This window comes from Canis lupus, chromosome 2, assembly GCF_003254725.2.
Source record: "Canis lupus dingo isolate Sandy chromosome 2, ASM325472v2, whole genome shotgun sequence".
NCBI lineage: Eukaryota > Metazoa > Chordata > Mammalia > Carnivora > Canidae > Canis > Canis lupus.
Window position 1 is genome coordinate 63482146 of NC_064244.1, and position 22679 is coordinate 63504824.

The following is a 22679-nucleotide window of genomic DNA, read 5'->3' on the forward strand; positions in this document are numbered from 1 at the left end:
CTCCCGCCTCCGCGCCCGCCGCTCGCAGCCCCGCCGCCGCTCTGTGGCCCCGGCCGGGTCTCGCCGCCGCCTTCTCGTGAGGGGCCTCGCGCCGCCCGGCGCACGCCGCCCCCCTGCCTCGCGGCGCGGGGTCTCGCGGGCCCCGCTCCCGCCCTCCGCTCGCCTGGCCCGGACCGGAAGCGGCGCCGCACGGCCTGGGCCTGGCGCGGGGGGCGGGCACCGGGGCCCGGTCGGACATGGGCAAGAAGCACAAGAAGCACAAGTCGGACAAACACCTCTACGAGGGTGAGGAGCGCGCCGCGGTGGGGCGGGGGCCGCGCTCCGTGGGGGCCACCCTCGAGCTGCCGCGGCGGGCCGGCCGGCCTGGCGGGGGGGGGGAGCGGACGCGGGCGCCTCGCACGGGCAGGCCGGGACCCGCGGCGAGGGGGGCGCGGCCCGCCGGAGGCCGCGCAGCCCGCGGGGCGGGGGGGGGGGGGGAGGCGCGTTCGGAGCCCCGGCGCCCGGCCCCCGGCGGGGCTCTGGCTGGGAGGCGTGGGGCGACCCCCCGAGGCCCGCCGCGTTCCGGGCGCCACTCGCCGAGTGTCCGTCAGTCAACAGGTGCTGCGCGCCCGGAGCCTCCCTGCGCCGCCCGCGCCCCGCCCGCGCCCCCGCCCGCGCCCCACGCTCTCTCCTTTTGTTTAAGAGTACGTAGAGAAGCCCCTGAAGCTCGTCCTCAAAGTGGGAGGGAACGAAGTCACCGAGCTCTCCACGGGCAGCTCGGGCCACGACTCCAGCCTCTTCGAAGACAAGAACGACCATGACAAACACAAGGACAGAAAGCGGAAAAAGAGAAAGAAAGGAGAGAAGCAGGTTCCAGGGGAAGAGAAGGGGAGAAAACGGAGACGAGTGAAGGTAAATGTCGTCGGCGTTGCTTCAGCGTTGCTGGCGGTCCCGCTTTTCAAGAGTTCCCGCCGCCGCCGACCTAACTTGGTTCCCTTTGTGTCTAGCGAGACGCTTGAAACGCCGGTAAAATCGGCCTTGTCTGGAGGACGAGCAGGGCAGCGCAGAAACAGGAGTCACCCGTGAGTCTGAGCGACTCTCGATTCCATCATACTCTTAGTTACACTCGCAGCAAGGGAGTGAGCGGCTCCGTCCTGGTGTTTCCGGAGCCCTGTCACAGTACTTCCTCTCAGGGAAGGTTCTCTGGCCCAGGGAAGATCAGAGCCCCCTCAGAAACGCCTCCGTGTTGGAGCTTTGTCAGGAAATCATCCCTTCAGAAGTGAAGGGGATCTGTTGGCCTTGGGATTTTGTTCTGAGATGATAAGTAAAGGAGCTGCTTTGGTCTTTTTTTTTTTTTTTTTTTTTTTTTTTACTAAGTTATAATTGACCTATATTATTAGTTTCAGATGTGCAACATAGTGACTCAACATTTGTATACATTGCAAAATGATTACCACAAGAGTAGTTATCTGTCACTCAGCTTTGGTCTCTCTCTCTCTCTCTCTTTTTTTTTTTTTTTTTTAAGATTTTATTTATTCATGAGAGAGAGAGAGAGAGGCATAGACACAGGCAGAGGGAGAAGCAGGCTCCATGCAGGGAGTCTGACACAGAACTTGGGACTCGATCCCGGGACTCCAGGATCACACCCTGGGCGGAAGTTGGCACTAAACTGCTGAGCCACCCAGGGATCCCTCAGCTTTGGTCTTAAAGCTTCAGTGTGTTGAAGAGAAAATTCGATCAGAGACCTGTAAGGGATGTGACACCAAATGATAAAAATAAGCATTCTCTTAACCATTTGCAGTTAATAGAAAAAGGGAAGAAAAAAGTAGCCGCTGTCTTGGTTTACATGTTGGGCAAAATAATACTGATTAAGTTTGACGGATGATCGTATGCAGATCTGGAATTGTCCTGGACTTCTGCACCTCCCAGATTTAACCTGCCCCTGAGTGACTACTGAATCAGTTACTGTGTCTTGAATATAGATTTCCATAAGTTGGCTATACGGTTTTTCTTGTGTTTATGTATAACAGCAGTGTCTAGTCCATGTGATTAAACACATCGTAAATCGCTAAATCTTAGAGCCTCTTTAGAATTTCTTCAGTCTGTTATTTTCTGCCTGTTTTTAATTGCCTGTGACGTAATATACAACTGTCTAATGTTTTCTTTTCCCAAGTTCTAGAAGCCACTCTCTACATATGAGTTAAGAAATCTAAGCAATACAGAAATGAACAAAGGGGGGGGGGCAAGAAGTTTCTTTACCCTAGTCCCTCATACAGTCTCCCCCCCCCCCTCTAGAGGTGACCAGTTTTTTTTTTTTTAATTGTTTTTTATTTATAAAGTGGTTCATGAACATAGTTTTTAAAAGTCAGGAGTACTTCAAGGCTTTTAACACAAAAGCAGTCTCCTGCCCCAGCCTAGAGTTTTACTTCTCAAACTTTTTAGTTTTCTCTTTGGATATTTGTCTCCTTTTTAAAATGTAGGATTATGTTGGTATTTCCTGATTTATCAGTTTGCATGTTTTACTGATGTGTTACAAAAGATGAGCATTCTAATACTGCTTCCTGCCCCCAATTTCTCTTCCTCCATTCTCCCAGTAGAGGTATATCATAACTGTTGAGTAAATCAGTATTTGGTATTTACTTATTGTTCACTAGTGACAAGTATAATAAATACACATCTGATCTTGATCCTTTGTTAATTGCTTTCATTGCTTTGATTATCCTGTGTGAGTTCTTCCCAAACTGACAGATTTGAAAAACCCATCTGATTTCTGTTTTTCACATGACCAAACAGTTCCCCTTTTCTTGGGACATCCATCTTGTAGCCCTCCATGCCTTCCTGTTCCAGTCTAGATTAGTTGTTCTCTAGGCCTTCTGGGACCCTCCTTTCCCTCTTTCTTAGATACTGTGTCTTCTTGATTTATTCCCTTGTTCTCGTGGAATCTTAAATCTAGGAACTACCTAAGAAAGCATTCATAGGAAGTAGATTTTTGTAAGTCCTTACATGATTGAATATCTTCATTCTACCCCCATACGGTGTCCTCAGGTAGATTGATGGTTTGGCTCAGCGTGGAATTCCAGATTGAAAATTACTGTCTCCTAGAATTCCTTTTTTTTTTTTTTTTTTTTTGTCTCCTAGAATTCTGAAAGCATCTTGTTCTCTAATCACCCTTGTTTTATTAGCACCCTGTTCTTGTTTTTCTCTGGAGTTACTAATTGATGGGTTTTTACTTTTTTTTTCTCTTTTGCTCCTTGCTTTGTCTCAATTTTCCCTCACGTTGTTCAGTTACTTGGTCTCCTCTTTTATGTTAACAGCATCCCTTAGTTACTTATTGAGCCTTCCTGGTATGCCTGTATTTCAATGTGCAGCACAAAAGCCTGATGGAATACTTTGTATCTAGACAGTTTGTCAGTGGTAGAGTCACTAACCAGAGACCTGATGATTTTGATGCAGGACACCCAAATGTCTGTTCTTCAGAGAAAAAAAGCCCCTCCTGGAATAAGGATTTTTCCTGACTGTGTTTCGGGGGCCATCCGGTGAAAGAGACTGAAGGTCTTCCCACGCAGGCCTCTGCCTTCAGTCCAGTATCTCTCCTCATCTTGATCTGTGTCCCATCTGGAGACTCTGGTTCCTGACGGCTCCGGGTTTCTGGGGTTTAAACCCTTCTCCTAGGGGCCCATTTCCGCATGGAGGAGGTAGCTGGCCGTCTGTGATCTGCACACTCCTACACTTGCCTCTTGTTTCCCAGGTGTGTGGGCGTCTTTTATCCCTGTCATCTCTTCTGTACTTTGTCCACCCCATCTAACTGGAAGTTGAGATCACCTCTTTAAACTGCTTGTGATTTTAGTTCTGGCACCATAATACCAGCTGATATGCAGGTGTTCTTCATTTCTTTATCACTTACCTTTTTTATTAACTACATAGTATTTGGTTATATTGATATATTTTATTTAATAGTACATCTAAGTGTTACAAATAAAGCTGCAGTGAGCCTCAGGGACACAAATCTCTTATACTTTTGTAAGAATATCTTCAGGATAAGTTCCTGGAATTCTCCCATACTGTTCCAGTCATTCTGCTCTTTCTTGACTATGACCCTAAATGTCATTATATTTTGATTCCATTGTAAATTGTAAATCTTAATTGTAAATTAAGATGCTTTTGCATTCATGATCTTATTTGGACATAACTCCCTGCAGAATAGGGCAGTTAGGTTAGTTTCCATTTTATAAAAGGCAAAATGGAAACTCACAGAAGTGAAGTGGATTTGCCCAAGATCCCATTTCCCAATGACTCAGGGCCAGGGACCAGGGCACATTATCTAGGGTGTCCTTGGTTCTGTAGAGGATATTTGGGTCATCCCTTTTTTGCAGGTCGGACTGGGGATGGGGAGAGGGCACTCTTTTGTTAGTGTTGTCTAGGTAAAGACTTCAGAAGGACACTCCTCTCTGAGCTATGTTCTGGATCTCCAGGGAGTTTTAGGAACAGCAGTTACCTGTGGTCTCTTGGGGAGAATCAGCTGTATGACACCCATGGACCTGGGAGGGGCTGGAGGTTATGTGGTTCTGAGGCACTGGTGATACTTCTGTCAGTTCCATGTGGCAGGAAGGAGGAAGGAGATGCAAGGAAAAGACAAAGCATGCCCTTTCCTTTTTAAAGCATTTTCTGGAATGTGTACGTAACTTCTGCTTACATTTCATCAGCCAGAACTTGCTTAGCCACATGGCCACCGTAGCTGCTAGGGAGGCTGGGAAATTCTCTTATTTGGGGAAAGAGGTGGGGGCCTTGTACCCTAATAAAAATCAAGAATCTGGTACTTGCGGAAGATAAAGTTCTGAGGAAGCACGCACACATAAAATGTAAAACCCTATGATTTTTCAAAAGTGAGTTAAGTGATTTTCTTCTCTTGAGTAGGGAAGGTCCTGTTTATATTAGTTTTAAATGCCCAAATAGATAAGATCAATGGCATTTCTCTATGTAGAGTGGTAGCATTTAATACCAACCAGAGCATTATAGGTACAATATCCTTTTGTTTCAGTCAGGCCATAATTTAGACCATATCACTATGGAAGTGTGTTGGCCTCTTTTTTTTCCGCTGAGCATTCAAATTGCCGAGTGATTTGCAAAGAATTTGTGTACTGACATAATTCTTGTTGTGTATAACATCACCCTCTCCTGAAGATCCAGCTTTATACATTTTCAAGTTACTTATTTCCACATCATATAACAAATAAAATAACAGCTGATTAAAAATGCTCATATTAAAAAAAAAAGAGAGATGCCTGGGTGGCTGAGCAGTTTAGTCCCTACCTTTGGCCTAGGGCACGGTTCTGGAGTCCTGGAATCGAGTCCCACATCAGGCTTCCTGCATAGAGCCTGCCTCTCTCTCTGCCTATGTCTCTGCCTGTGTGTGTGTGTCTCTCTAATAATTAAGAAAAAAAAGGTTCATATCATTTGGTCTAGTAATATAGGTGTGAGAGGATGGTGAAATAAAACTGAGGGGCAATAATAAAATTCTGTGTTGGCCATTACATAACATTGATGATTTATAAAAATTAAAGAAGTATTTACAAAATCATTTTAAGTGAAATAACAACCATACACACACACGTACACATAATTACTAAAAAAACTACATACACACTGCACAGAACACACATTACATGTGGGGTTCTATGTTGACTGCTTTTTGTATGTTATCTCCCCTTACCCTTTTTTTTTTTTTTAAAGATTTTATTTATTTATTCATGAGAGACACAGAGAGAGAGAGAGGTGCAGAGACACAGGCAGAGGGAGAAGCGGGCTCCATGTAGGGAGCCTGACATGGGACTCGATCCCTGGTCTCCAGGATCACACCTTGGGCTGCAGGCGGCACTAAACCGCTGCGCCACAGGGGCTGCCCATCTCCCTTTACCCTTTACCAGAATTGTATGAAGCTGGTATTATCATCTCTTTTTTTGTTTTAATTGTGGTAAAATACACAGCATAAGCTTTACCATCTTAACTATTTTTAAGCATCCAGTTCAGTAGTGTTAAGTATACTTACATCGTTGTACCAATTTCCAGAATTTTTTCATGCCCGTTAAACAACTCCCCATCCCCCCCCAACACACACACCCCCTCTAACTCCTGTTAACCACCTGTCTGTTTTCTGTCTCTCACCAGTTGAGTACTCAAGGTGTCTCATGGAAGTGGAATCACATGGTATTTGTCTTTTTGTGACTGGCGCGTTTCACTTAGCATACTGACCTGGAGGTTCATCCGTATTGTGGCACGTGTTAGAATTTCCCTCTTTCTAGGGCTGAATAATACTGCAAGGTATGAATATTGCGTTGTATGGATATAGCACATTTTGTTTATCGATTCATCCATCTATAGGCATTTGGTTTGCTTCTACCTCTTGGCTGTTAGATATAATGCTACTGTTAACATGAGTATATAAGTATCTCTTCAAGAACCTGCTTTCAGTTCTTTTGAATATATATCCAAAAGTAGAAGTGCCAGATCATACTGTCTTCTCTTTTACAGATGAAGAAAACTAAGGCTCAGAGAGGTTAGTAACTTGCTCAAAGTCACACAGTCAGTGCCAGGCCTTAAATCCTGCCTTCAAGAGGTCTTTAGTGTAAAAGAGTTTTTAGAATGGATACCACCCTTGACCCCTTCGCGTAGTACATGGAAAGTTGAAATCAGGGCCTTAAGAGAGGCAGAGCTCTAGCTCCAAGGCTCCAGAGAGGGCCTGGGATTGGGTGGGGGGAATCACAAAAGACTTTGCTCAGGAGGCTGCGTTTGAATTGGTCTTTAGAAGTCAGAACATAGTGATGTCACCTCATGTTCAAGCAATGCGGGATGAGCTGCATACTCTGAGCTATATTTGTAATATAGATACATTCTTTTCATCTTGTACGATTAAACGTAAAGGATCCTGTGTGTAAAGCCATGAGTATTGTACTTTATTGGCTACTGCAGGGATTTTCAAAGGTAATCTGACGACCCAGTTTTCACCTACATACTGATTTAGAAGCTGGTGCCTGAAGAGAATGCCACAGTTCCGCAAAGAGATTCGGAGGTTAGGACACCACACGCCAGCAAAGGACTGAGAACGGTAGCATGGAGCTGGACGAGTGTGAGGGTGTGTATAGGGGACATAAAGGAGTTTTCTTTTTAAGCATAGAATAAAGAAAGGGGGGGTATAGGATGAGACCTGAACGGCAGGTGAGGTGTCAGAGGAAGGAGTTTGAACTTGAATATGTCGGCCCTAAGCAATCAGAGACTTTGTTGAGTGGAAGAATGATAAAAGTTGAGCCTTAGTAATGTTAATCTGTTAGCAGCATCCCACAGCTATTGAAGAGCAGAGGCTGGATATAAGGAGAACTACCTAGAAGGTTTTCCAATGAAAGAACTCAGATTGGAGCTCCAAATTCCTTTATTGAAACTCAGACCTGTACTCCTGAATAACATAATCCTCACCCAGATTCTAAACAGCTTTGCAAGTCAGCTTCATTAGGTTAAGATGCTCAGAGGTTAGGCTAGTTCCTTTGCTAGAGATCTTATCAGGATAAAATGAGAGATGTTTTTTAAATTTTAAATCATAAGCATTAACATACAGGATATTATTTATAAAGCTGAGGTTAAATAAAACTTCTAATGAAAATTGTAAACTATTAACGTACAATAAATCCTAATAAGCACCTATTTTATTAAAGCACTACACTAGATCCCAAGGGGGATCCATACTCATAAAACTAACATTTGAATGTGTACTGTAGGGATCCCTGGGTGGCGCAGCGGTTTGGCGCCTGCCTTTGGCCCGGGGCGCGATCCTGGAGGCCTGGGATCGAATCCCACGTCGGGCTCCCGGTGCATGGAGCCTGCTTCTCCCTCTGCCTGTGTCTCTGCCTGTCTCTCTCTGTGTAACTATCATGAATAAATAAATAAAATCTTTAAAAAAAAAAAAAAAAAAAATGAATGTGTACTGTATGCCAGTACGTTTACTGTCTTATGTCTTACAGACAGCTCTATGGGATAAGTACTGTTAGTATCTCGTATTGCTGAGCTAACAGGCATAGAAGATGAGATAGCTCGTAACTAGAGATAGGAAATGAATGTAATTAAGCAAAACAAAAATTCTGTCAAAACAATTCATCGATTTGTTTGGTAGACATCTTCCACATCTAGGGTTTCATGACAGAAAATCCTCCCATTCTGGTTTTTTCCTCTGAGGTCATCTTTTTGTTTTGTGTGTATGTATGTTTTAAGTTTATTGTTTTTAGTAATCTCTACACCCAGTGTGGGGCTTGAACTCATATCCCCAAGATCGAGAGTCACATGCTCTACCAACTGAGCCAGCCAGGCACCCCTAAAGTTTATTTTTTTAGTAATCTCTACACCCAGTATAGGGCTCGAGCCCATGACCCCAAGATCAGGTATCAGTGCTCTTCCAAATGAGGCAGCCAGTGCCCCTCCAGAAAGAAGGACTCTAAACACATGAGAGTAGTGTTGCTCCTCTGATGGAAAGGCTACTTATTCGTTAATTTATTCAGCAATTGTTTACCAGACACGTCTTGTATGCCAGACTGTGTTCTAGACTCAAATGATGAAGGCTAATAATAGAATACAGTTCCTGCCCTATGGGAGGATCTCAGAGTTGAGTTGGAGAATCAGATGTGAAAGGATAGACAAACTTCATGGCCTGGTAAGTTCTAGCAGAGGTATGAATGAAGTGTTCTGGGAGTCCTGAAGAAAGTATTTCTCATTTTGCCTGGAGGAGCTGGGGAAGGCGCACAGGAGACCTAATGCCTAAATTGTGCAACAGATGCTATTTTCAATAGGGCCTAAATGAGGTGTCACCTCAAAGTAGTAAGACTGATTTTTTTATTACATTCTAAAAATCACTTGTTGCAGGGAAATTCTAGTATTGTTTTGCACATTGGAAGCACTACTTGAATATAAAGATCTTTGTATCTAGATCTAGATCTCCTTCCAAAGTAGCCAACCTAAAGGACAGTACTTATAGCTAAGGACTTTAGCTATTGATTTGCATGCTTTTACATTCCTATTTCATGATGTCTCCTGTAATTAATTAATTCTGCAAGGATTATGTGTGATGTTGAGCTTGGGGGTACAGAGCTGAAAATGACATGGGACCCTGCCCATGAGGAACTCCAGTGAAAGGGGCAAATGTATAATAATTTATAATATAGTGCAATGAGTATTATAATACTCATAATATGAGTAGAGATTAATTTCAAAAGTATCATTCACAGACTAATAACTTGCCATTGAGTTGTGAATAAGGAGTCTGAAATTAAGTCCAGTTGGGATGCCTGGTGGCTCAGTAGTTGAGCATCTGCCTTTGGCTCAGGGTGTGATCCTGGAGTCCCAGGATCAAGTCTCACATCGGGCTCCCTGCATGGAGCCTGCTTCTCCCTCTGCCTGTGTCTCTGCTTCTCTCTCTCTCTCTCTGTGTCTCTCATAAATAAATAAATAAAATCTTTAAAAAAAAAAAATTAAGTCCAGTGAGTTTGTAGTTAACAGAAATAGCCACCATTCTCTCCTGCCTGGACCTTCTTGTGCACTGAGTATTTCCTCTGCCTGGAATGCTCTTTCCACCCACCTACCTCCACCCCCAGCCTGGCTAAAATCTATCCTTCAGATCTCAGCTCAGATGTTACTTCCTCATAGAAGCCTTCCCACATTTGTCCAGTCTAAATTAGATTCACCCAACAGTTATTCTCCCCATGAAATCTGTTTGGGTTTTTTTAATGAGTTGTTTAATGTGTGTCTCTGTTGTTACACTCTCCGCTGCCTAAGGGCAGGGCTGTGTGTGTTTTATCCACCAGTGTGTATCCACACAGTAGAACTTCATTTATTTGTTGAATGCATGAATGAATGTGTGGACACGATGAGTAAGTACTTCACTGAAATTTCACATATGCTGTCTTATTTCATTCTCAAAGCAATCTTCTGAGGTATGTATTGTATGTACTTTATTTTTTAAAAAAGATTTTGTTTTTTTGAGAGAGAGAGCGAGCACAATGGGGGAGGGGTGGAGAGAAAACCAGACTCCTCACTGAGCAGAGAGCCTGAAGTGGGGTTGGGTTCTATCCCAGGACCCTGAGATCATAACCTGAACCAAAGGCAGACCACTTGACTGGCTGAGCCACCCAGGTGCTCCTTTGTGTATTTTGAAGATAAGAAAATTAGTCCCCCCAAAATTAAATAGTTTATGATCTGATAGCTAATAAGTGGCAAAGCCAGAGTCTGAGCCTATTTATAAACTGTAACTGTAAATACTTCTTCCTTAGCTACCTGAAGTTAAATGACTCTAGGGGTGTTTTTTTTTTTTTTTTTCGTTTTCTATAAGTAGTTGGCAAAATGCACTATTGAGCATAACTGTTGGCTTGGTTTTACATATTTGTGTGACTTTAGTAAGGGGCATTTGCAGTAAGATTCTATACTAAATCATGAAGAAAATTAGAAGGTTGAAATCAGAATTTAAGTGGAGAGAAAACTGTAGAGATCAAAGCCTCTTGTTTTGTAGGTGAAACTGAGAGTGAGTGGGGTGTAACGTTCAAGGTCACATTCTGGTAAGCTAGAAGCCAGATCTCCTAATTCCTAGTCTGGCAGTAACACATTACAGTATCTCCATTCGGTTTAGGGTGGTTTCCAATTATAGGTTTTTATATTCTCTTTTTTGGTTTCTAGCTCAGAAGGCTATATTCTCTTGTCATACTGAATAAAAAGTGGTTACTGTAGACCAGGCTGACAAGGTAAAGTTATCTGGTAGTACCTTTCTTTAGTACTTTTTCAACTTTTCTATTACTTGACCTCATTACACCATCTCATTGACTTTCTAGGATAAGTAAAAATTAGTTAAATCTGTCTTGTGGATGATGAAGAGGCCTAATGAGGATAAATGAGTTCCCTAAGAGGGCCACAGTGTGTGTTAAGGATGAAGCTTAGGGTTAACATGAACCCAGACCATGGGTCAGCAAACTGTGGCCAGTGCTGTCTGGTGTTATAAATAAAGTTTTATTGATACACACCCACACTGATTCATTTATGTATTGTCTATGGCTGCTTTCATGCCACAACAGCAAAGGTTAGTAGTTGTGATAGACCTTATGGACCACAAAACTAAATCACATACTATCTGGCCGTTTACCAGAGAAGTTTGCCAACTCCTGCTCTAGGTTCCTGGCACTCTGGCCCTAGTTCTTTCCACCTAGGAGAGTACTTATTGCCTTCCAAGCTGTCCTCACTCCACAATTTACACATAATAGGAAGGAATCTGTCTCATTGGTTGGGAGGGGGGTAGTCTTCCATTGAACAGATGGAAACCTGCCAACCTACAAAAGATCCATGCCAGATTTTCTGGGCAAAAGATACAAAACTTCCAGAGTCAAAATTTACTGCTCCAGAATATGTCACAAAGCCATAACAAACAGACACCAATCAACTTGATGGTAACTGAGATCAAGTGCATGATGAGTACAGTTATGGCATTTTTCTCTGGAGCCTTTATATATATATTTTTTAAGATCTTATTTATTTATTCATGAGAGACACAGAGAGAGAGGCAGAGACACAGGCAGAGGGAGAAGCAGGCTCCATGCAGGGAGCCCGACAGGTCTCCAGGATCATGCTCTGCGCCAAAGGCAGCACTAAACCGCTGAGCCACCTCAGCTGCCCATCTTTAAACCTTTAAACCAACCATATATTCTGTATTAGATGCTTTGGACCTGAAAAGAAAAGCTCTGTATCAGTGATACTCAAAGTGTGATTTCTGTAGCAGCAACACCCATGTGACCTGGAAACTTGTTAGTAATAAAAACTCATAGGCTCAACTTAAAACTTACTGGCCAAGTAATTCTGGAGACGGCGAAGATATTAATGTTTTAACAAGATCTTTAGGTGATTCTGATGCACACTGAAGCTTGAAAACCTTAATGAGAACTCAGAATTTACACTTCTAGCAATTTCCCAGCTGATGGTGCTGGTCAAGGAGCACACTTGGAGAACCACCACTCTAGATACTAGAACAATAAATTAGACATAAGCCAAGAAAACAGTTTTGGAGTTGACAAGATCCTATTGAGAATCTTGATTCTCAGAAGCATAAAATAGACGTATCTGGACAATTTTAGTACAAAGTTAATTAAAAAAAAAAATGATAAAACTACCTGGATACCAACCATCCAGCTTTAGCAGATCTTAACATTGTATCTTTTGTTTGATTTTTTTTTTTTAAGAAATCAGTATAGATCCAGATGAAGCCTTTTATGTATTCTTCCAGAATCCCATTCCTGTCTTGCCCTAGAGCAAACCATTATCATGAGTTTCATGCATACTTTTTTCTGTAATTTTACTACTTCTACATAGATCTCTAAATAATATAGGCTTACACATTTTCAAACTACAAAACTGAGTAACAGTGATTCTCAGTTTTTGTCTCTAGAAATAATGTTTCTGAACGCTATACATTTTGATACAATGTAACTTTAGTTTATTAATTTTACCTGCTGTATAAATATTCATAATTTATTAATCCATTATCCTTTTAGTAGACATTGGTTCATAATTTTTTTTACTATTTCAGAGTGTGGCAGTAAATATTTTTGTACCCATATTTCAGGTATACTCTGTGAGAGGAAGTTTCTATGGGGTGTGTACCTAGGAGTAGAATAGCTGAGAAGTAGGTTAAAGGCATTGTCAGCTTTACTAGAAATTGTTAATTGTTCATCTACTGGTTATACCTATTAATTCACCCATCCACAAGGTATGAGAGCCCAGTTTCTCTATATTTTCATCAAAACTTGACATTTTTAGGCATTTTAATTTTTGCTGGAGAGATAGGGAATGCCTTCTAGTTTTTAAATTTATAATTCCCAGAGTTCTAGGGAGCTTGAGCTAGTTTTCATGGTTTTTGATATTTCAGGTTTCTTCTGGGAATTACCTGTATATATCCTTTTTTTACCTTTAAAAAGGATTTTACCCATTTTTTACCCGTTTTCCTTTTTACCTTAATTTTACCTAAATAAATTCTTTTTATGTAATTTTTGCTAATACTTTATATGAATTTTTGTGTTTCAAACACTTTATCTCCGTCAATAGTTGGTCTTTTGGCTTTTCTTATGGGTAAGAAAATCTTTCCCTACCCTTGAGTCATAAAGAGTCCTTATATTTATCTGAAGTTCTAAAGCTTTGCTTTCTATATTTAAGTCTTTAATCTATCTAGAATTTCCTTTTGTACATGATACGAGGTAGAGATCTAATTCTACTTTCTTTTTCATACAGATAACCAGGTGTTCCAGCACTATCCCTTTGTCATCGATTTATAATGCCACCTCTGATATAACAAGACTTTCTATGTGCACGAGTCTTTCTGGATTCTGTGATCTATTCTGTTGATCTGATTGTCTCTGTGTTGGATCCACATTGTCTTAATTATTATGACTATATACAAATACTATCTGATCAGACACATTGTGATTTTTTTTCAAAACTGGATTATTCTTGATGATTCTTCAATATACATTATGTGGTTGGCTTGTCAAATTTCATGAAAAATTCTGTCTTACAATTTTCACTGAAATTACATTTTACTTATAGATTCTATATTTGGGAGAGAATTGTCTCTCAATTCATGAACATGGTATATCTCCTTCATTCTAGTTTTCCACAGTGACCTTTGGATAATGTTTCATAATTTTTCCTAAAGGGTGTTGGGCGTCTTTAATTAGATTTATTCCTAGGTATATTATCTTGCTTTTGTGAATGTATCGTTTTTCTAATTGGTTTATTTCTGAGATAACAGAAGCACTACTCCCTCTTCCTCCCACTCTTTATGAACTGTTATTCTCTCCTTTTCCAGTAGAGGGCAGTAAAATACATTAAGATTTCATTATTAAGAATCTATTTTCTTCTGAGTGAGGTGTTTTTTGATTTGGTTTTTTTTTTTTTTTCAATGAAATGAGTATTATTTGTTTTAAAGGTTTTAATTCTGAAGTATTTCTAAATTATTTCTCTTTGTTCCGTTTAGGAGGATAAAAAGAAGCGAGATCGGGACCGTGTGGAGAATGAGGCAGAAAAAGACCTCCAGTGCCAGGCCCCTGTAAGATTAGACTTGCCTCCTGAGAAGCCTCTCACAAGCTCTTTAGCCAAACAAGAAGGTCGGAATAATTCTGAATTAACTTCCCTGAATGAGGAGGCTGAAATTATTTTAAGGGTATTATAGCCAAGGAAAGTGGGTTTTTAGCTTTTAAGTTAAATTTTAAAAGCTATTTAATTGAAATTTTTTTGGTTTTCTTTTTTCTGTCACTGCAAAAGAGCTTTAAATTAGCATCAGTTTTGAGTTGATATTTTCAAACTTCAGTATATTTGTAAGAGAAATGAAATTTCTGTATGAGATATTTAATGATGTGTATGAGGTAACTCCTATAGAAAGAAAATAAACTAAACAATAACTTTCTAGAATCTTCCTTTTAAAAACACTCTTTCCCTTTCTCCTTTGCTTTAGAAGTAGAACAGACACCTCTTCAAGAAGCTTTGAATCAACTGATGAGACAATTACAGAGGTAAATGTTTTTTCCAACATTTTTATAACTTGGAAATTAAAATGGGAAACATAGGATCCAAACCACTTCTCTATTTTTGATTATTTAAAGCCACATTTTGTGGACTAAATCCAAATGTACTTGATTTTAAAGTGGATGATAAATATTTTGCCTGGCAATAGAAAGTACTTTAAGAAGCTGACTTTTAAATGTTCTCTTTTGGTTTGTTTTAACTGGCAACTTGAAGAGTGTTACATAATACTCTTAATGGCAAATTTCTCTTTAAAGTAATTTCTGGTGTTAAATCTTTAAACCAGGAATAAACAATACAGATATTTTCACTTTGCTAATAGATGAAAATACTTTCTATATATCTGTTCTTATATATCTGCTTATTGTCTGTGAATATTTGTTAAGAATTAAGTCTGGGAGAAGAAACAAAGTAAATAGGATTTGTGGCCCTCTCTTACATGTATTATTTTCTAAAAATTACAGTATCTAGATTAAACCAATGTTAAGTTCATAAAAGGGGAAAGAATAACTCCATCTTTATTAAAATACTTAGTTTTGATGCCTGTCTCTACTCAGAATTTGAATTTTTTAGCTCAAAGACGTATTATTTGCAAAGGATTCATGGGTGGAAGGCATGCATTCTTATGTGAACTTTCTTCTCGCTGGGTTGTCCTGTGTCAACCCAAGAACACATTACAAATCATTTTTGTAAGTTAAAGCCTCTTGTACTCTTTGTATTCAGCACTTATTCAGCTTTGCAGTTAAGATGAGAAGTTAGTGGCCTCCCTCCCTTTTTCGTGTTACAGGATAATTGAAAAAAGTACATCTCATGTCTTTACACCTAAGTAAGTCATTCATTACTTATCCCCAAATATGAACAAGTAAGCAGCAAGAATTCTGACTCTATTAGAATGTGTGACTATAGAGTGTTTTGGCTCCTTTGAAGTTTTATTTTTTGTAACATAAGACCAGGATATAGCTTAATGATGTCAACTTAAAAGAGATCCACTTAACAGGGTCTTTCTTAGTCCAAAGATATTGACATTTCTCAGAATGTTTTGGGAATTAGAACCCAGAGCCACATTTTTTTAATGGTCTTTAGTGATTCATCATCCTTGAAGCTTAGCGCAAATGCTGATAAACTGTGTAGTTGATTAGGGCTCTGTTAAAATGACTGATTCTGTGGGGGGTGTAGATAATTTGCTCTGAAGAGGTCCTCTAGAGATGATCAGTGTTGTTATTCATAGTAACTACTATGGACAGACTGGGTAATTTTGCTTATTCTTTATTTTCTAGTCTCACCACCTAGGCATCCTGCTAAGAAAGAACAAGTAGCTGAGTTTAGATTCCAACTCTATCTTCTATCAGATTTATGACCTAGAACAAAAGATTTGACCTCTCAGCCCCAGGTCCCTCATCTCTAAGTGAGGCTACCACCACTTTGATGGCTTTTGTAAGGATTAGATATTAAATACATCGGTACCTGCCATTGGGCCTGCGTGTGGTAAATAGATTTTAAAAGTTGCTCCTCTTACTGTTTTTTTTTTTGTTTTGTTTTGTTTTTTTGTTTTTTTTTTTATGATAGTCAGAGAGAGAGAGAGAGAGAGAGAGAGAGAGGCAGAGACACAGGCAGGGGGAGAAGCAGGCTCCATGCACCAGGAGCCCGATGTGGGATTCGATCCCGGATCTCCAGGATCGCGCCCTGGGCCAAAGGCAGGCGCCAAACCACTGCGCCACCCAGGGATCCCCTGTTACTGTTTTTTAAACCATTTTTATTGGCATGATTATTTGGAGTAAGAAAAGTTGGGATGCCTGGGTGGTTAACTGGTTCAGCGTGTGCCTTTGGCTCAGATCGTGATCCCAGAGTCCTGGGATCGAGCTTCTCTCCCTATCTCTCTGTGTCTCTCATGAATGAATAAATAAAATATTTTAAAGAAAGAAACTTTGGTATGCCAGATTTCCAGAGGAAAAAATAATCTAATGACCTAATCCTGTAGAGCAGTGGTTCTCAACCCTGTCAGTAGGAATTATTGATGCCAAATACTCCAATGCCAGTACTCAACCCTACAAGTACCAGTGCCTGGATAAACCCTCCTTCCCAAGAGAATCCTGCTCTCCCCACAACTGGAATTTTTTTAAGCTCCTCTCTGGATTCTCATGCACAGCCAGAATTGAGAGTGCTACAATAGAAGCACTGGTTCATAAGTTTGGGGCTAGTATGAGGACCTTATTAATGCCAGGTTTTTGCGGACTCCCCTATGCACACTAGAAGTCAGATCCACTAATTAAGAAAATATAGATACTCACAAAGATGTAATAATTTTGTGGCCCACCAAGAGTACATGCTTACAGTTACAAATCAGTATGGAAGATTGCAAATGTGCACTTCTTTGGTTTTCTTTTTCTGTTCTTCTTTCTTTTTCTTATTCTGTCTTCTCCCCTATGGTTGATAAAAAATACACTGTGCTTATCTCCCAGAGGACAAGGCATTGGTCAGTTAGTCTTAGATCTTTTATTTTGTTGTATTTTTCTCTATGTAGTGCTAATAATAAAATAAAGATTTTAAAAGATTCTCTGTCTTACGAGTACAACTAGTATGTAAAAGATCTTAACCTTGTTATTAGTTATGAGTCTTTAAAATCATTCCTTCAATTTGCAGTGAAGAGCATGTTAGCATACTACAAATTCTTTCCACACTGAAAGGTTTCCTCTGACTTCTGCTCCTGACCAGTAGATTTGTTTGTGTAGAAATAAAATTACATTTTTCATATCTTCACAGAAAAGACCCAAGTGCTTTCTTTTCATTTCCTGTGACTGATTTTATTGCTCCTGGCTACTCCATGATCATTAAGCATCCAATGGATTTTAGTACCATGAAAGAAAAGATTAAGAACAATGATTACCAGTCCATAGAAGAACTAAAGGTAACCAGAGTTATGTTGTGATTGGAAAATAAGACTGACCTGTAATACAAAGTAACATATCTATTCAATTGAGGGTAGAACTCTTGGATACTCTATATACACAACCTTAGTAGAAATCTTCATGTCTGTCTAATATTAGGAAACTTTCTCATTGGCCTCTTAATTGGCAGGGAATTAAGTTTATTTTAAATCCAGAATGTTCGTATTTTCCTATGTGAGAAAACATTTTATTTTTTATTTATTTTTTTTTTTTTGTGAGAAAACATTTTTGAGCTCGGTGACAGAAAACCAGAAACACTAAGCCATCTGCTATCTTTTATTATTTTGGGGCATTTTAGAAAATTTTTGAATTTCATATATTCTACGATATACATTCTCAGCCTTTAAAATGAAAAAATGTCTGATTTTTAATTTCAGACTAATACATATAAAATTGATACTTACATGAAAGTTGTAGCAGTAGTTTCTTTTTCTGTTCCTAGACAACTAAAGTGTAGCGTGTCTCTCTAGGAGAGGATAAGTTGGCTTGTCCAGAAATAGTAAACAGAAGTTTAATTACATGTTCTAGTTTGATGAAAGTCAGTTGCTTCCTGAACTCAATTTGACTATATTTGTCGAGCATATTTTCTTCAAAAGAGAAGAAAGAAATTAAAAACTTAAAAGTGAGGAAACCATAAGGCATAAGAGGATGATGTATGTGCCTGATGTTACCATGGAAGTTTCTCCATCTTTAAGTAGTTGTGCTATATGTTGATTTCAGCAGAGTACTTTTCATTTTGATGAAGGAAAGGAATCATGTGTCTTTTAAAATTTTCTCTGTATCAAACTGCCCAAACTTAACTGGTTTAGATAATACCTGTTTTGCCTTTATTTTTTCTGCATCAACACTAGTATTCACCTGATCTATGTAAGTACTAGATCCTAATCAGTTACAGATTATCTTTTTACCTTTTTTTAAATCGATGTTTATCGATCAGTTGAAATTTATGAATAAAACCAGCATTTAAATCTATCTTTATTATCTATTTGACTGCATAGATGACATTCTACTTACTCTGAAAAACCTAAATTACAATCTCTTGTATTCAGAGAAATGGAAACTTTCCCAACTTCTCATCTGGTGAAAATTAGGCTAGAAAAATTTATTTCAGCATATTTCTGACCTTCTTATTGCTTAATGGAAAAAAAATTTCGCAGGTTTTTTGTTGTGTTTTTTTTTTTTTTTTTTTTTTTTTTTTTGTGAATAGTTTTCCTCTGATCTTTCTCTTATGATGAAAGAGTAGAAATGTGCTCCCTAAGTGTTTTTGCACAAATGTTTATTAAGATTTGTTGTATTTGAAATAAACTAATACTTCAACTTTTGGAGTTTTCTACATTTTCCTTTGGGGGAAAAATCAGTAGCCTGATGTAATATTAATTAGCTTATTAGACTATTCAGGTTTTTTATTACTACTTAAAAAGTATGCAGGTCATTTAGCTTCTTGAATAACCAAGTGCCATTACCCCCAAAGTCCAATAAAGCCTAGCACATGACAGTTAAGATTCATGGAATCTACAAATTGCCTTAACAGATCAGATCAGTGGAATAATCCAGTACTTTTGCCAGTTAGAGGCCCAGTGGTCACTTAGTATAAGTAATGGTCATCAAATATCCTCCTTTGCTGGCCTCTATTTCCCACAATATATATTTAATAATTCTTAATGGAATGGAAGCTTTTCAGAAAATCTGTAGCAATGGTCCTTAACCTGGGGTCCTCTGGCTGGAAGCCATGAATGATGAGCCTTTAAGGGGATGCTGCTAAAATGACATGAAAAATTCTATGTTCAACTTGGTGTGTGTATATATGCTTGAGGAGTGGATGTATGGTTTTCATCACATTCTGAAAGATCCAAGACTTAGCAAATTCTACTGATTAGAGACTTGGCTAAGGACTAAGGATCCACATGTACTTCATCCACTTTAAGTTTAATACCAACCTTCTTGTGACCCTTGAGTCTGTCTTCTCATATGCTTTCAGATAATAATAAATTTGCCCTTTTTTGTCTATTCTAAGCTGTCATCACTAGTTATTAAACAGGTTTGAATATTTATTACTAGTTATTAAGTAGGTTTTGGATATGGAGGAGGGGGGTTTGTTTATTTAGGGGGATTCTTTTTGAGTTTTTACATTTTAAGTCAGTAAGGCCTTGGCATAATCACTGCCACATTTATACAATGTAAAAAATAACCATGAAACTATGCAGGAGAATTGAGGTCTCCAGCACATGTAGGTACTTTGAAACTTAACCCAAAAGTGCAATTCTGATAATTTGGTTACTCCAGTTACATGTTTCGACTCTTTGAGGCTGTATGGTTTATTTCACATTGGCATAATTTTCCAGCATTCTGCAAATTATGTTTAGCTTATGATAGTATCCAAACACTTAAAATTAGTGTAAATATTTTAGCGTTTTGGTCAGTTAATTTGAATTTCCTAAAAGATATTTTGATAATTTAGCCCTGTCACAGTTTTCATCAAGATTTGAAATTATTTAATTCATAAATGGAAACTTAAGATGTTTTAAAACTAGGAGTAATATTTTTTAATTACATGAATTCAGTTAAGATTATTCTTAGGGGCAGCTCAGTCAGTTGAATGTCTGTCTGACCCTTGATTGTGGCTCAGGTCATGATCCCGGAGATGTAAGATGGAGCCTCACGTCAGGCTGCACACAGGCTCCCTCTCCCTCCGACCCCCCGCCCACTCTCACTCTCTATTCTCTCTCTAAAAAAAAAAAATTCTAAAACTATTCTGTTAAATAGAAGTATTTTCTTCCAATTTTTTTTGTGTGCGGTAATAGTGGAGAAATATTATAAAATGTCTGCGGAACTTGAAAAGGAATGTAGCACAGTATTTAAATTAATTTAGCCGTACTTGTTAGTCTTAAAACTTAGGAAATTGCTTTAATGTTGTTTAGTAAACTATGAAAAAAAGGTAGGGTTTTCAGTTGGTTTTGTGTTTTATTTTTTCAAGGACATGTATGATTTCAGACAGGGACAGGAAGACTATTTGTTTTATTTTAAATGCATTTTTCTCCTTAATAATCTCTCTGCAGGATAACTTCAAACTAATGTGTACTAATGCTATGATTTACAACAAACCCGAGACGATTTATTATAAAGCTGCAAAGAAGCTATTACACTCAGGGATGAAAATTCTTAGCCAGGTAAAGGAAATTCTTTGTCATAAATAATAACTATTATAAAATCTATAAGCCTCTGTTTTTTGGTTAGAGCGATGGAGATCTGTACAGTCCTAGTTTTATAGGCAGATTATATTAAAGTAGGACATATTACATGAAAAAAGTTTTCATATAAAAATTAAAGTAGGAAATTCTCATTTGGAATTGATACAAATAAATATTGGCATTCACTACTAATTATTTATTTAAAAGTTGTTGAATTGGTAGTTACCAGATAGATATATATTTGCTGTGAAAGAAACATTACCCTGAATTCCAGGATAAGGTTGATGATTAGGTGAATTATGAGGCCTGTTAGGAGGAAAGCTCTCTACTTCCTTTGAGGGATGGAATCTGATGTTGTGGTGAAGCACAGGAACTCCTTCCAGTACAAAGAAAGAAAATTTTGGTGAGCAGTAAGTAACCTGCTCATTGACACCTCCCCACTGTCCACCAGAACTAGTACCATAGTAAGGTGACTGAGGTAGGAGGGACCCGTGCAGAGACACCCAGACACTTCATCATCAAACTTCATGAGAGAGCACAGATGTGATAGTTTATTTAAAAGAGAACTAGTTTAGTGGCAGGAAAGGACACGTGCCATCTCAAAGCGACGGCTGATAAAAGGCCTGGAGGGGCAGTGGGATTGAGAAGCTTGCTGTGCACCTGCTGGCAGGAAAGCCGAGCTCACAAGATAAGTCGTGTCTTTTGAGGTTTTACTCATAGCTCTGAGTAGGATGGGAAATTAACTGAGTGAGATGATCCCTGGCATCTTACCATGGCAGGAAGTCGGAGTTCGAGTTTTAACTCTTTGCTCTAACTTTTGGACCTCAGGCAAGACATGAGCCAATCTGGCCTTTGGTCTTCTCCAGTGTGGAGAAGAGGGTTTAAAGTGTGGTATCCCAAGATAATTGCTAGCATTAAGGTGCCGACTCTCAGTAAGAGAGTAGGCAGGAGAATATGAAAAAGAGCAAGGCAGGAGAGGGATTTTGCGAAGAAAAGACGAGTGAGTATAAGAATAAGAAAAATCAGAATGAAGAGCCTGGGCTCAGACTCAGGAGTTACAGGAGAGCAGGAATGAGTCCTGTGTGGATGCACATGGCTTTCCACTTGTTACAGTGGCCATCTGTATCACAGTTTTACATTTAAAGAATTGTCTTGGTGTGCAGATGTCTGAGTGTGTGCTTGGCTCTAAACGATTCTCAGATCCATTTAACTGGAGAAAGAAAAACATTTGGATTGATGATTATTCTTGCACTCCTAATATTCAGGCAGCATCCGTTCCCACCCTTTCCTATAGACTTAAGAAACTGTAATGTAAGCCAGTTACCCATCTTTGGCAAAATCTACAAAGGAAAGGGGACTATAAAGTGTTTATCCCACTCTTTGCAGGAAGACTCAGAATCCAGAACCAAGCCATATTCCAGGCTTAAAAATCTGCAGATGCTTGTTACTACATTTGAAATAAAAGAACATCCTGCAAAATGCAGTCTTTAGTCACTCCAAAATAAGTACATTGGATTTTTAGGAGAGAATTGAATTTGCCATATCTCAAGTAAATTTATCAACTTTGATTTACCATTATTTTCTTTTCTTCAGATAATGTAGTTATTATAACATGCAAAAGATTCCAGTATCTCTTGAATTTTACTGGGGGTGGGATGGCTAGAAGCACAGAAAATAAACTTTCTTCTCCACTTTCCCTTTTCTCTCTCTGTTGTCTTCCTTTTTTTCAGATCTCTTCCTGTTGAGGAGCCCTACCCATCCTGTGTTATAGCTTCCTGTTGACTGTTCTCTCCACCCTAAATGGGAGGGATCCTTACAACAGTGATTTTTAAACGTTTAAATTTAGATCGTCTGAGTTAATTCTTCTAATAGCAGTGCTCCCAAGAAAGCCCAGCACACCCTTCCATGAATGGTGTCTTTTAAAAGATCATTGGTTTTGAGCGTTCATTGTAAAGATTGTGGAGCAGTCATGTATGATTTT

General features: G+C 39.3%; 1 protein-coding gene across 4 annotated transcripts in view; it reads left to right on the forward strand.

Annotated features, from left to right (window-relative positions):
* BRD7 (bromodomain containing 7) overlaps positions 1-22679 on the forward strand; it is a 42395-nt gene continuing 19716 nt past the window's right edge. For 2 of the 4 annotated variants that reach the window (XM_025448078.3, XM_025448077.3), the window contains exons 1-6: positions 1-285; positions 683-891; positions 14021-14150; positions 14498-14555; positions 17326-17470; positions 20567-20677. In XM_025448078.3, the coding sequence (XP_025303863.1) occupies positions 237-285; positions 683-891; positions 14021-14150; positions 14498-14555; positions 17326-17470; positions 20567-20677 (702 nt within the window). In that variant the 5' untranslated portion in view covers positions 1-236. The remainder of the gene's footprint in view (positions 286-682; positions 892-14020; positions 14151-14497; positions 14556-17325; positions 17471-20566; positions 20678-22679) is intronic. The other 2 variants (XM_035713170.2, XM_025448079.3) reach the window with 1 other exon arrangement.